The sequence below is a fragment of the Gymnoscopelus microlampas genome, assembly GCF_963454915.1.
Source record: "Gymnoscopelus microlampas genome assembly, chromosome: 20".
NCBI classification, from domain to species: domain Eukaryota; kingdom Metazoa; phylum Chordata; class Actinopteri; order Myctophiformes; family Myctophidae; genus Gymnoscopelus; species Gymnoscopelus microlampas.
Window position 1 is genome coordinate 46561052 of NC_139957.1, and position 14095 is coordinate 46575146.

Here is a 14095-nt window from a genome sequence, read left to right on the forward strand (position 1 = left end):
AAGCATTTAAAGATGACTCATCCAACACAGATGTGTAAAGACTCTTCACAACAGCTATACTGTAACTGTAGGTCATACATGGGTTAATATCAGAATACTGATATATTATTGACTTGTTACAATTCCAAACATGTAAACATGACAGATCTACAAGCTCAACAAGCTCAAACACATGACAGATCTACAAGCTCAAAACGCGTCGCGCTGCGACGCGTTTTGAGCTTGTAGATCTGCTATTTTTGCTGTCCCTTTGGAGTGAATGTGGACATGTGTGTGTGTGTGTGTGTGTGTGTGTGTGTGTGTGTGTGTGTGTGTGTGTGTGTGTGCGTGTGTGTGTGTGTACCTGACGTCAGGGCTCTGGGTCTTCTCATCAGGGACCTGGATGGTGTAATCCAGGGTGATCATGTGAGGCTTGTTGTTCACCCACAGCACCGACGTGGAGATGTCCTGAGGTAGATCACTCTGTGAGAGACACACACACACACACACACACACACACACACACACACACACACACACACACACACACACACACACACACACACACACACACACACACACACACACACACACACACACACACACACACACACACACACACACACACACACACACACACACACACACACATGAATTCTTTTATTTGGATCTGCACAAAAAGCGCAATACATGATAGATCCAAACATTGATCAGAAGAAGGTCACATTATACGGGCAAACCAGATACAACTGCTGCACATGCTTAACACACAGAGGAAAAAAAAAAAAAGATAACGAATTGATGACATACTATATACAGAGATTCAACAGTTGTTGTTTTTTTTGTTTTTTTGCCACTCAAGGGTAAATGAAACATCGCCTTCTCCAGATAGACAGACTGCCCATAATATCTGAGACAGAACAGTATTTAGCCAACTTTTTTGCATTTGTCTTTTGCAATCCACCTAATTGCATGCCGCGGAGCACAAGTTTGTGGACGTGGCCCAGACTCCCAAACACAAGGACAATAAGTTGACAGTTATATCCCAAGGCCATAATACGTTCCACCAAAGGTTGATATTTCATACGTTTGGATGTAAAACAAATGTCCATATACAAATCAAATGGGCATGGAAGATAGTAACGTTTTTTCTCATTTCATTAATGAACACAATATCTGGGGTATTTGGAATATCTTGCAGTGAATTGACATGTGTGTCATTGTGATCAAACCAGTCTAGTTTTACAGTACTGTGTTTATACATTTTTGTTGTCCTTTCCTGTACTTCTCTGATTCTGTCTGAGACCAGATCCACCAGACGATCATGTCTGGCAATGTACAGTCCTTTATAGTGGCTGCAGCCATTTAAGATGTGTGCGACTGTCTCTTTGTCATGTGGTACTGGGTGTAGAATACAGTGTGGGTCATGTTGTGATGGATACCAGGTTGCCAAGTTAAACTTGGTCGGCAGCACTTGTAGACGTGCTTTAATGGTGAAGATTAGAATGTCCTCACCAATAGTGTTATTTGAGAGGACAGAATGGGACAGTGAGTGATTTGCAAAAGGAATAAAAGCCAGTTTCCCCTGTAGCTTCAGGCTGGTCCAGTGCTGTGCACTGTGAGATCGATTCACTCCCAGAATGGAGGCTCTCGCAGTCGCGGATTTGATTGACAGCTCAACACCGTCCTGCTGGTAGATCGCGCGTGCATAAACGAGCGGATCTGTGACGATGCGGTTATTGATCGCCACAGCTGTTCCATCGGGCGCCGCCCACTTTAGCTCCAATCCCGAACGATGGCACAGGTCGTTTAAGTCCATCCAATCGGACCGCACACCAAATCCTGTCGCTTTAATGTCCAGTTTTCCATTTCCCTTCGTCCTGAATCCAAGGAATTGCGGCTCATTATCCATCGCGGGTGTTACTTTGCGTCGCTGCAGATGTTGAATGAGTGATTCACGGGCCATTTCTCTGACCGTAGGATCATCATTGTTGAGCATGTTGATGAGGTGGCTGGTTCTGGTAGCGGTGTAAACCCATTCTATATTCGGTACGCCCAAACCACCCTCCCTGATGGGCTGAAAGAGGATGGAGCGGGTGGAATGGGTATTAAGTTTGAACCAGCCCCTCACCAGACGCACTGTCTTGTTGTTCAGTTCTGTAAGGGTGTTCTGTGGCAAATGGACATTTGAGAATAGGTGTTGAATTTTGGCAAGTGCCAATTCTCTGATGGCCTGCAGTTTCATTCGGATGGGGAGGGGGGAGGAATCGATTAAATCCAGTCTGACAGAATAGTCATCATACAGTTCCCGGACTTGTTCTTCCCAGTCACCTCCAACATTAAATTTATGTCCCAGGTACAGATATGCTTCATGTCTTGAATATACTCGGATGGGTTTTTGCATTAGTGTAAAGGATGGGGGCTTATCGGCTTTAGATGCATACCACCGATTACCACCGCTGCGCCTTTCATAGAACGCAGCGCATTTGGTTTGTTTTGCCTCCAGCCTGGACCACAGCAGAAACTCCTCAGTGCGGGAGAGCATGGATAGAATAACACTCTCCTGATTTGACGCGATCTGAACGTCATCGGCGTATCCTTGTACTGGGTTTGGAGATCTTATTCCATCAGGTGCGCACTGGCGCATCCATTTGAGCCAGTGATTGAGTGCAAGAATAAAGTTTACCGCACTCCAGGGACATCCTGTTTTAATTCCGATACCAAGTTTAATTGGATCAGTCAGAGTATTCCCACATATAACTTGAATGTAGGACTTTTCATAGACATTTTTCACTATATCTGTATACAGCTGTGGCAATTGTATTTCATTGAGAGCATAAATCATAACATTATGAGGCAGTGTGCCGAATGCATCACGGAAATCTAAAAAAACGGAATAGAACTTTGCAGAGTCATGTTTAAAGTTGTCAATCCCTGTCTTCAGACAGAAAACATGCTCATTCATTCCTTGACGGGCAATATAAGCCTTTTGTTCAGATGAGAGAATACCAGTATCTGTGAGCCAGGGCAGAATGCGGGCCAATATGCACTTCATGAATACTTTATATATTGTCGGTAAAAGTGAAATGTCCCTCCACGTAGAAGGGTCGTCAGGAATATTGTCTTTTTTAGGGATTCTGTAAATTAATGCACCTGCCCATGAGTCCGGGACTTTTCTATTCAACAAACAAGTGTTAAATATATTTACCAGGATTTGAGATGACACCTGCCTAGTGGCTTTTAGGGTCTCATATGTGACCCCGTCAGCGCCACTAGCTTTATTATTTGGCAGGCTGTTGATAACTTCTTCCACCTCGCTGGCTGTAAAGTTACCGGTCTCTGGCATATACTCTGGGGGTTCGAATGCAAGCGTCTGTTGCCATGGTGCGTCATTTAAAGGGGCGTGGTTGGGTTTTTTACATTTGGCAGAATAGTAATTCTGCACAAGGTCCACATTATTAACAGCGGGTGGGGGGTTTGGATATGTGCTGTTGTTTAGTATGATCTCTATTGCTTTAGTTCTCCTATGTTGCCATAGGTAAGCCAATTTATCTCTGCCCACCTGTCTCGGTCTCCTTTGATGTTCAGTGGGTCTCCCGAGCGCTGGTTGAATAGCGTCTCTCACGAAGCACAGTTGCGCCTCGATCCATTCCCCTAGGGAGTCCCGAGACAGTTCTTGTGGGAGGGTCGGACTAAAGAGCGGAAACTTCTTTAGTACTCGCAGTGTGTACTTCAGTAGCGGTAGTCCAAATGGTCTTCCGTTCTTATGGCGAGTGGTGAAGGTCCCGTTCTTGTAGTACAATCCATTAAGAATGCTGATGAGTTTAATCCATTTGGCAGGTGTTTCACCTGAGAAGGCAAAGTTTCGCCGCTCCTCCAGTCGCTTTGCATCCAGAGTTTTTCTGTAGTTTCTCTCCTCGTTTTGAAAGAGGATCCACTCCTCTGGTGTAAGTGGTCGGACATAGTCTGAAAACGTTGTCCAGGTGCTCTCTCTCCCCGCTGGATGTGCTGGCGTGGGGTCGAACACCTGCCACCTTTGTTGATATATTCTACCAGTTGGTAAAGCAGCTTTAAAGGCCAACTTTATCACCGCAATGAGGCACATTGCAAACAGCAATCTGGTAACATCCATATTAGTAACCTTTCTTCCCTGCATTGACGGCGGCAGTTACGACGGGTGTGTTTTAAAGTGTTATTAGTGCATTTTGGCTGGAGAACCGGTGTTTACTCCTGCCGCCATCTTGGAAACACACACACACACACACAGTTAAGGCCTTTGCACACAGGGTCAATCAGTTTTTACCGCATGCGAAAAGACACACAAATCGAACTGGGTTCAATTGGGAAAAAACGCATCTCTGCATCGCATCACCGCACGGTAAATTGGGAGCCGGTATACATGAGGTCATTGAGAACCATGTGTTCATTTAAATAATGATTTGGTCCGTTTTTCTCGTGCGAAAAATCGCACCCTGTCTGCAAAGGCTCCGGATCTGTCATCATTTTTAAAGAACCTCTCGTTTACTACCTGTTTACTTCCTGTTTATTTCCTGTTTACTTCCTGTTTATTTCCTGTGGGGAAATGGGTTCATCTCGGTTCATGTTGCTTTAAGGCAAAAACGAGACACATTCAACTGGCCACAGCTAAGGAACAGATTACCACAACCGGATAATGTTTTTTTGCGTTGCAATTTCCGTGAGGACGGCGGTCACGGATAATATTCCATTATTTTTTGAAGATCAGTAAAATCGCTCGTTTTGGCTGGCAGCAGCGTTCACTAATACACTGTTACTCTGTCTGTTATAGAGTTATGATTAACATATTATAATGGATGTTTTTTTTAAAGGTTAATACCTTGTAATAGATGTTTTATTAAAGGTTAATACCTTGTAATAGATGTTTTATTAAAGGTTATAGGTGTTTTATTAAAGGTTAATACCTTGTAATAGATGTTTTTTCCCTGTGGAGCCAGTCCAGTCTCCAGTATGTAGTCATAGTTGCGGTGGTCGATGATGAGGATTCCTCCAGGTTTCACCATGCTGGCGATGTTTGTAAGAGCTAACTTCTGATCGCTCTGGTCCCCTGAAAACAACACAACACACATTTTTAACTCTTAAACCGGTGTGCTATCATGAATGCACCAAGACAGACCTGAGAGAAGGGGTCATGTGACAAAAAGAACAGATCTACAAGCTAACAAGGTATCTATCACGTAGCACTGCATTTATGTTACATTTTTCACATAATGTTGGACAACATGTTTTTATTTCGTTGCTGTCGGGCAGAAACCTGTTATGTCAATATTTGAACTTAGTTTTTTTTTAAGTTAACGCCCTACTTGATTACACTACAGCGTCACACAAAACCATACAAAATAGCAGATCTACAAGCTTGAAACGCGACGTGAAGGGACAGGTTTTGAGCTTGTAGATCTTCTTTTGTAAGGAAAGCTTGAATTATCCTCTTTGTGTCTGCAACGTTTTTGTTTCATAAACATCCACCGTAGACATGTTATGAGATACTGTCAATAATTAATAATAATAATAATCACCTGCACAGAATGTATTGACAGAAAGCAGCTCATAACTTATCTATGGTGGATTTTTATGAAACAAAAACTTAGCAGATCTAAGAGGATAATCCATGCTTTGTGTACAGCTGCTATGATGGTGAGTTTAACGTTGTTTATTACACGGCATGGTTGAATGCTCGATTCTGATTGGTCAATCATCGGTCATTATTTCTGGATAATGACCGATGAGCTCTATAACTGACCGCTGTCTAATCAGAGACTCAGAACATCTGCTCATATCAACCTGCGCTGCTTAGTTTTATGCTTTGTCCAACATGACAGCCATGTAAACAAACAACCAATGTCATTTACAACTAAACGTTGCTCTCAAGAATGTTTTTGAAAACATTTGAAGTGAGAAATAGAGGATGCAATAACCGAAAAATGTCATTCTATTTGATCCTCTACACCATTGGCTCTCAAAGTGGGGTCCGGGGACCCCCAGGGGTACTTGAGGGGATACCAGGGGGTCCCCAGCTAAATGATTTATAGGAACCAAATGGACCCTTATGGGTCTGTAACTCTCAGAGTTCATCATTAACATTGATTTTACAATATGAATTGGGGTCCCAGAGATACAAATGCCATTACATGGGGGTCTGTAACCTAATGCACGTCAAACTGGGGGGGTCCTTAAATTACAATGATTGAGAATCACTGCTAGAGCCGTACAAATCTTCTCTTATTTCTTTTTCAAAAATAGCAGATTTACAAGCCGCGCTATGAGCTTGTAGATCTGCTATTTTTGAATAGCCAAAGAAATCTAAAAACAGTACACTTTAGAAACAAGCCCAAAACCCGCAACTGGATATTTACAAGTGACTTTAAGCCCCCAAGTCGCTTATAATAAGCAGGCATGGCAACAGCGGTCTACCTACCTTTGAAGTCTGGTAAGTGAGCGAAGGAGTTGCCGAGGCAGATGACGGCATCGAACCCCTGGCCTGGTTTCTGGATGTCTTCTGGTAACGTCAGCCAGTTGGCCTCTTCAATCTCTGACAACAAACAGTTAGAAGGTAGTGGTGTAAATGATATGTTCTTGGTTCAAATAAAAAAAGTGTTATTTTTTAGATGTAAAAGCTCTAAATTCTGATCATTGCTATAGTGTGTTCAGTAACAGGGGTCTCCCCAGCGGGTGCATTTCGCCTTTCCGACATGTTGCCTTTCCGACGTTGACGAACCCTAACCCTAACCCTAACCGCACGCGGAAGCCACTAGTCGGAGTGGTGAGATGTCGGAATGGAAGGAGAACCCCCTCCCCAGCTCTTTAACACATTGAGTGCCAGGGGTTTTTCAAAACAGGGTACCTCCAGTGCCTGGAATTTTAACAATTTTTGGACCTTTTTCAAGTAGTCACAAAATATTTTCAGTGATCACCGTCCTCACGGTGATCCCCTCATTACACACATAGGGGTCTCGTACAATCCGGGGAAAAACATTAAAAACATTCGGTAATCCGTTCCATAGTTGCAGCCAGTTGAAAATAGTCAAAAATACATACTAAAAAAGAAAAGTACACAGGAGCCGAGATACAGGCTTTTGAAGTCATTAGTTAACCAGGAAGTGGATTGGAGTCTAAATCTTCGAAAAATCATATCTCCTGGTGCTGTGTTTTTTTTATATATATTTTTGCCCAAAAACGTTTTTTGGCACACCTCGTTTGGATTATGAAAAACGGTCCGGACCGTTTTTGGCACTCAATGTGTTAATAAACACAAAATACATGTTCAGGTGGGCACCAGTTTCATCCGATCAAGAGAAAACCCATTCATCAGCTTCAATTGTATAGAGTTCCAATTCCAATGTTGTCTCATTTTAGTTTTTGTTTTCCAATTTCACGTCCTATATCCTGACCCGTATGAGTTCTCTCTCCTGATTGGATAAAAGTGTTATCCTTACCTGAAAATGAATTTATTAAAGAGCTAGCCAGACAGTCAGTCAGTCAGTGAAGAGAAAACACAAAACAAAGGGTATTTATTAAATATAGTATATCATATACAGGGGTGCACATAACATGCGCACCCAAAATAAATAATGCGCACCACATCAGACGACGCGAGGCGCTTTTGCGTACCAACAGCTGGGACAGGAATTTCCAAGCTTTTATTTTCTAGCAAAACTAAAGCATAAAAGCCTGGAGATGGAGGACGCATGCTGCACGTGATTGTGTGAGTGCCTCGCATTGCCTCGCTGCGTGCACGCAGCCAGCAGTGGCTGTTAGAGGCACTCGTCACCGATGATGAACGCACCGTGATGGTGCAAAATATGCCGTGAACGTCCCAATCTGGCGGATAAAAGCAGCGCAGCACACACCAACCTTGGGGGCTTCACCAAACAATGTGAGAGAAAAAAAACGGCGAAAATCGGCGGAATTTGCAAGCAGAGCGTCCTCTTTTTTTTTTGTCCTCGCGCAGCTGTACCCCTCCCCCCCGTTGACAAAATGGGACGGGACCATTTATTTGTTGCGCACCAAGTTCTGAGTACTAGACCTAAAATGTTATGTGCACCCCTGATCATATAATGAAATATTCCACACAAAAAAAAAACACAGAATCAAATGTTTTAAGGTCATGATTCAGGATCCTGGATGGCTTTGATTCTAGGCTTAAAATAATACTAAAAAAGCTAGAGCGATATTCAACAGATAATAACTAAAGACCGGAGGGTGGCGGTGACACGCTTTCCCCCCCGATGGAAGCAGAGACACTCTCTGTCTTTTGAGACACTCTGTGTGTCCATCGTCCTGGAACTAAATATTCTGTGTCTCTTGAAAGGCTAGTAAAAACGCTCAAAAACTTTGGCTATTAAAAAATAGCAGATCTACAAGCTCATAGCGCGACACAGAGTGCTGCGCTATGAGCTTGTAGATCTGCTTTTTTTTGTTGAAAAATCATGAAAATTTGTGCAAATCTTTAAATATATATATATTTTTAAAGCGATTTTTTTTACTCAAATCTTTGCTACATGGGGGTCCCTGGAACTACATATTTTGAGATGGGGGTCCACGGCCAAATACATTTTTGGGGGTCCTTGACATGAAAAGGTTTGAGAACCACTGATACAGAAACATATGTTTTTCAAGGAAATTTAGGATTTAGAAGACATTTGTAGAATCCCCCAGAAGCAAAGATTTGAGTTACAAATGTTTGATTTAAAAATATATATATTCAAACATTTGCGGCACTCTGTGCCGTGCTATGAGCTTGTATATCTGCTATTTTTGAATAGCCAAAGAAATCAAAACAATTACACAGATGCGTTCCCGGTCTTAATGGGTTAATTTGGAGTTCCTTGATCATGTACAAAGTGTCAGAACCAACTGGACATCAAATAAACTCAGTGTTAACGTGGTGAGAGAGAGAGCGTCCCGGGGCCCGTCGTACCCCACTGGTCGAAGGCCGTCTCTTTCCTCCGGTCCCATCTGGACTTCAGGGCGTATTTCAGCATCTTGTCACTGGCGTCCACACTGACCATGTTGAAGCCTTCCTCCACCAGCATGATAGAGTCCACCCTGAAACATGTACAAAACGATACAAAAACATTAATTGACATGCATTAGAAGGACAATATCAGTCACTAGGGTTGAGATCCAGAGGAAACAAACAGTACTTTTAAAATTTAAGGGAACACAGTGTAACTCTCATAGTTACAGACCTGTAAGGGTCCATTGGAACCCCCTAGGAATCATTAAAGGGAACCGTTAAGGAATCATATCCGTTAAGAGCAGAGCTGTATTAGCACGGGCCGCCGTGGCCGTGGCCCAGGGGCCCTTCAGGGGAACTGGGCCACACAGCCATCGACAAATTTTGTTTACATTTTTTTTTTTAAATCCCAAAACTTTTTTTTTAGGGGGGGCCCTAAAAGATTGGCGGCTCAGGGGCCCGTGCGGGGGTTAATCCATCCCTGGTTAAGAGGGAATCGTTAAGGAACCGGAACGGCTCAAACAAATCCTAAAAAATAACCCATCCCATCAGACATCACAAACACATGTGTGTGTTTTCAACCAGTCTAACGTGGTAAAAGTGAAGCCTCTGTGATGACGCCTGGGTGTCATGGAACGTCACATTCCTATAGGATGGATGGATCATTCCTGACATAACATCAGATCTGATGACACAGGAAGTGAGCGGGGGGGACACACAGGAAGTGAGCAAGGGGGGGGGGGGGGGGGTGTTGCACACATGAGCTGCACAGTTCAGTGAACCCTAAAAATAGTGAGGCTCACTATTCTGGGCGCGCTGCCAGCACCCAGCATGTCATGGTGACACCTCCTCAGATGGTCCTGCTGTCCCCAAGACCCCCCCCCCCCACCAACACGAGGAGCGGGGGTCACACGCAAAGGAGCACCAGACCAGTCAGAATCAGAATCAAAGTTTATTGTCACATCACATTACAAGTAAGGGTGAAATTCTTCATTGTGCAGGTTCATCATTGCAGTTTAAAACTACAAATACTAAAGCACACACACAGCTGCAGCCATGAGTCGGCGCCGCCTTAAGTTTCCCTTCTTCCTCGAAGTGAGAGTGTGGGGTCGGTGGGGTGTGGGGTGGGTGGGGTGGGTGGGGGGAGGTTGGATGGGGAAAAAAAGCACTACTCTCATGCCCTGCCTCCCAGGGAGGCAGGGCATGAGGGGAGCGAAAAAAAGGAATATAAACCAGAATATAAACCAGTCAGTTTATAACAGTGGTTCTCAAACTTGTTCATGTCAAGGACCCCCAAATGTATATGTATTTGTCCACGGACCCCCCCCCCCCATTATTATGTTTTAACTGAACGTACACAAAGGGTCAGTGTGAACGGTACCATGTCAGAGCCCAGAACCCTGAGAACTGGAGCACCTCAGGGCTGCGTCAGCTCACCTGTCCTTTTCACCTTATACACCAATGAGTGCAGAAGCGGTAACCCGAATAATTACATTATTAAATTCTCGGACGACACTGCCATCTCATCCCTACTGGGTAAGGATAGAGATTTAGATAACTATTCTTTGGAGGTTCAGAGGTTTGTAAACATGTTGCGATGACAACCACCTTGTTCTCAACGTGAGGAAGACACAGGAGACGGTGTTGGACCCTAGGAGTATCGGTGACCACAGACCGGTGGTCATTCATGACTCGACCATCTCACAGATCTCCTCATATAAATACTTGGGCATTAGTATTGACAACTCTCTAACGTGGAACACACATGTGGACAGTCTCTGTAGTAAAGTACAGCAAAGACTGCATTTCCTCCACCGTCTCAGGGTTCATGGTGTTGACCAAAAGTTTATGTTAGTGTTCTACCGAGCGGTCTTGGAAAGTCTGGTCAGATTTGGCATCACAGTTTGGTTTGGTAATCTCTCAGTGCAACTGAGGTCCAAATTGCTCCGATTGGTGCAAACTGCAGAGAAGATTATAGGAGTAAAACAACTCCCCTCTCTGCAGTCTATTTACGAGCAGGCCACGCTAAGACAGGCTCAGAAAACAGTCAGTGATGATACCCATGTTCTACATGGAACGTTTGTAATGATGGCCTCTCCTCTGGGAGAAGGTACAGCGAACCAAAATGGAACTATGTCAGATTTTTAAAAGTCGTTCGTACCGGTGTCAAATAAAATGCTGAACGAGGCTCTGAAACAGCATCGACTGTGAGAAGATTAGATTGACCACTATCTGTGCTCTTGTGTAATGTTGTGTCCCCCCTGTTATGTATTCTCTGTCTTTTGTCACTGATGTTTTGTGTGTGGCTGCAGCAGGGGTGACAGCCCAAGCCAAATGTGGGACCAAAACCTTGATCTTGACACTATAGAAACTATCATCAGCAGGTCAACAAATGAACCTGGCGTCTGTCTTAATAACATGCATCTAAACCAGTGGTTCTCAAACTTTTTCATCTCAAGGACCCCCAAATTGACACTTAATAGCCCGCGGACCCCCATTTGAAAAGATATGCCAGGGACCCCCATAAGAGAAGATGTTTACGGCTCTAGCAGTGATTCTCAACCATTTTAATTTTAAGGACCCCCCAGTTTGACATGCATTAGGGCTACAGACCCCCATTTAATGGCATTTCTATCTCTGGGACCCCAATTCGTATAGTAAAATCAATGTTAATTTAACTCTAAGAGTGTACAAATGGAACCAAATGGACCCTAACGGGTCCATTTGGTTCCATTTGTACACTCTCAGAGTTACAGACCCATAAGGGTCCATTTGGTTCCTATCCATCATTTAGCTGGGGACCCCCTGGAACCCCCTCAAGTACCCCTGGGGGTCCCCGGACCCCACTTTGAGAACCAATGATCTAAATGACAGTTTAACCTTTGCATAAGAGACTGCATGTGTATGGTGGTCAAATGCAGCCTACAGTAAGTATGCCTATTACGCCCATGTCTGTGTGCCTATGTGGACATAAACTAGTGACGCTAGGGTACATGTGGCTTTAACCCATTAAAACCTGAGGTCGATTCTTACTAATGTCTTCTAAATCCTAACAGTTTTCTGTAAAACCTATGTTTCTACATCAGTGGTTCTCAAACTTTTTCATGTCAAGGACCCCCAAAACTTTATGGATTCGGCTGCCGACACCCATCTCAAAATGTCGATTTTTCAAAAAATAGCAGATCTACAAGCTCATAGCGCGGCACTCTTGAATAGCCCCAAAGTGTAAAATAATGCTTTTTGGCTCAAATCTAAAAATGACACAGATGCATCCCAGGTCTAAAAGGGTTAAAGGAGGAGTTCACCCAAAAAAATGACTTATTTTCTATCAATTGCACACCCCATGAAGCCTTGAATACATGGATTTATTTTGTTTTCTGTCGCATTCCTAAGACAATAATTTGATGCCCGGGTGTATTTCCGGCAGGAGACACAAAGAATCTACTTTGTGTCTCCTACTGGATACATTAGCCGGTAGGAGACAGGAATCAAATTATTAGCTTAGGAATGCCACAAAAACACAAATAAATCCATGGATTCAAGGCTTCATGGGGTGTGCAATTGATAGAAAATAAGTCATTTTTTGGGTGAACTCCTCCTTTAAGCGTAGCACACATTTTAGTAAAACACTGAACCAGGCCATACAGTCACCCGCTACTGTGGGGTCAAAGGGTTTATTAAAAGTATTTGGGCTTCCACAGAGAGGGGGGGGGGGGGCACATCATGGATGAAAGCACTGGACCAAATAAAATAACCCCCCCCCACCCCCCCGCCTCATGTGTGGGCCGGCTGCATTCCTTTCAGGATTTTTTTCATTTAGTTTTCTCCTATTGTCTGCGAGCAGCCTACAGTAAGTATTCAGCCTACAGTAAGTATTCAGCCTACAGTAAGTATTCAGCCTACAGTAAGTATTCAGCCTACAGTAAGTATTCAGCCTACAGTAAGTATTCAGCCTACAGTAAGTATTCAGCCTACAGTAAGTATTCAGCCTACAGTAAGTATTCAGCCTACAGTAAGTATTCAGCCTACAGTAAGTATTCAGCCTACAGTAAGTATTCAAAAGAAATGTAAGCCGTGGCTCCGTTTAGAAGTCTAAAGTAAGAACACAGAGCCTTAATGTTTATCACATGCTGGAATAATCCACGATTAGCAAAGCAGAGAGAGAGGGCAGTTACTAATGTTCCCTTTAGAAATATATATATATATATATTCAAAAGATTTGCACAAAGTCTCGAATAGCCAAAGTCTAAAGGTAGGTCATACATAGGCAAACTGGCGGCCCGGGGGCCACATGCGGCCCCCACCTTCACTTAATGCGGCCCGCAGGTTAATATCAGAATAGTGATATATTATTGATTTCAGCTGTTATGATTCCTAAGATGCAAACATGACCCACTTTAATGACTTCAGTCTATATTAGTAGCTTTAATGGATAGTATTACAATTATATTGTCTTTTTTATGTCCAATGTATTTCTATTTAAGTTCTTTAAGTTCATGAAGTTAACATACTGTAAGTATAACTAAATCTGCATTTGAAATTAAATTTTGAGCTTGTAGATCGGCTATTTTTGCTACTTTTGTGTGATATAGAATGGCCTGACAGTCTGGAGTCTGTGTCACTTTAGATTTCTTTGTCTATTCAAAAATAGTGAAAATCTGTGCAAATCTTTGAATATAAAGTATATTCTACAAATGTCTTCTAAATCCTAACGTTGCTATAATATCAGTGGTGCTGCAACTTTTCCATGTCAAGGACCCCCAAAATGATAAGTATTTGGCCGCGGACCCCCACCTCAAAATATGTTGTTCCAGGGACCCCCTGAAGCACAGATCAGAGTTTTTAAAAAATCGCTTTAAAACATATATACAGTATATTCAAAGATTTGCACAAATGTTCAAGATTTTTCAAAAATAGCAGATCTACAAGCACTCGGTGCCACGCTATGAGCTTGTACTGTAGATCTGCTATTTTTTTAATAGCCAAAGTCTAAAATGACACAGATATGTTCCCGGTCTCAAATCAAATCAGGTGAAGACCTACAGTATATAGAATACAAATTAGAATTGTTCTGACAACTAAGGTTAGGATTTAGAAGGCGTTTCAGAGAATCACAGGTCCTTT

General features: G+C 43.1%; 1 protein-coding gene across 2 annotated transcripts in view; it reads right to left on the minus strand.

Annotated features, from left to right (window-relative positions):
- Positions 1–14095, minus strand: part of LOC311035690 (glycine N-methyltransferase-like) — a 28917-nt gene that overhangs the window by 8151 nt on the left and 6671 nt on the right. For both annotated transcript variants that reach the window (XM_084044052.1, XM_084044053.1), the window contains exons 2-5: positions 8933–9060; positions 6431–6544; positions 4920–5062; positions 344–462 (exon numbers count right to left, since the gene is read on the minus strand). In XM_084044052.1, the coding sequence (XP_083900178.1) occupies positions 344–462; positions 4920–5062; positions 6431–6544; positions 8933–9060 (504 nt within the window). The remainder of the gene's footprint in view (positions 1–343; positions 463–4919; positions 5063–6430; positions 6545–8932; positions 9061–14095) is intronic.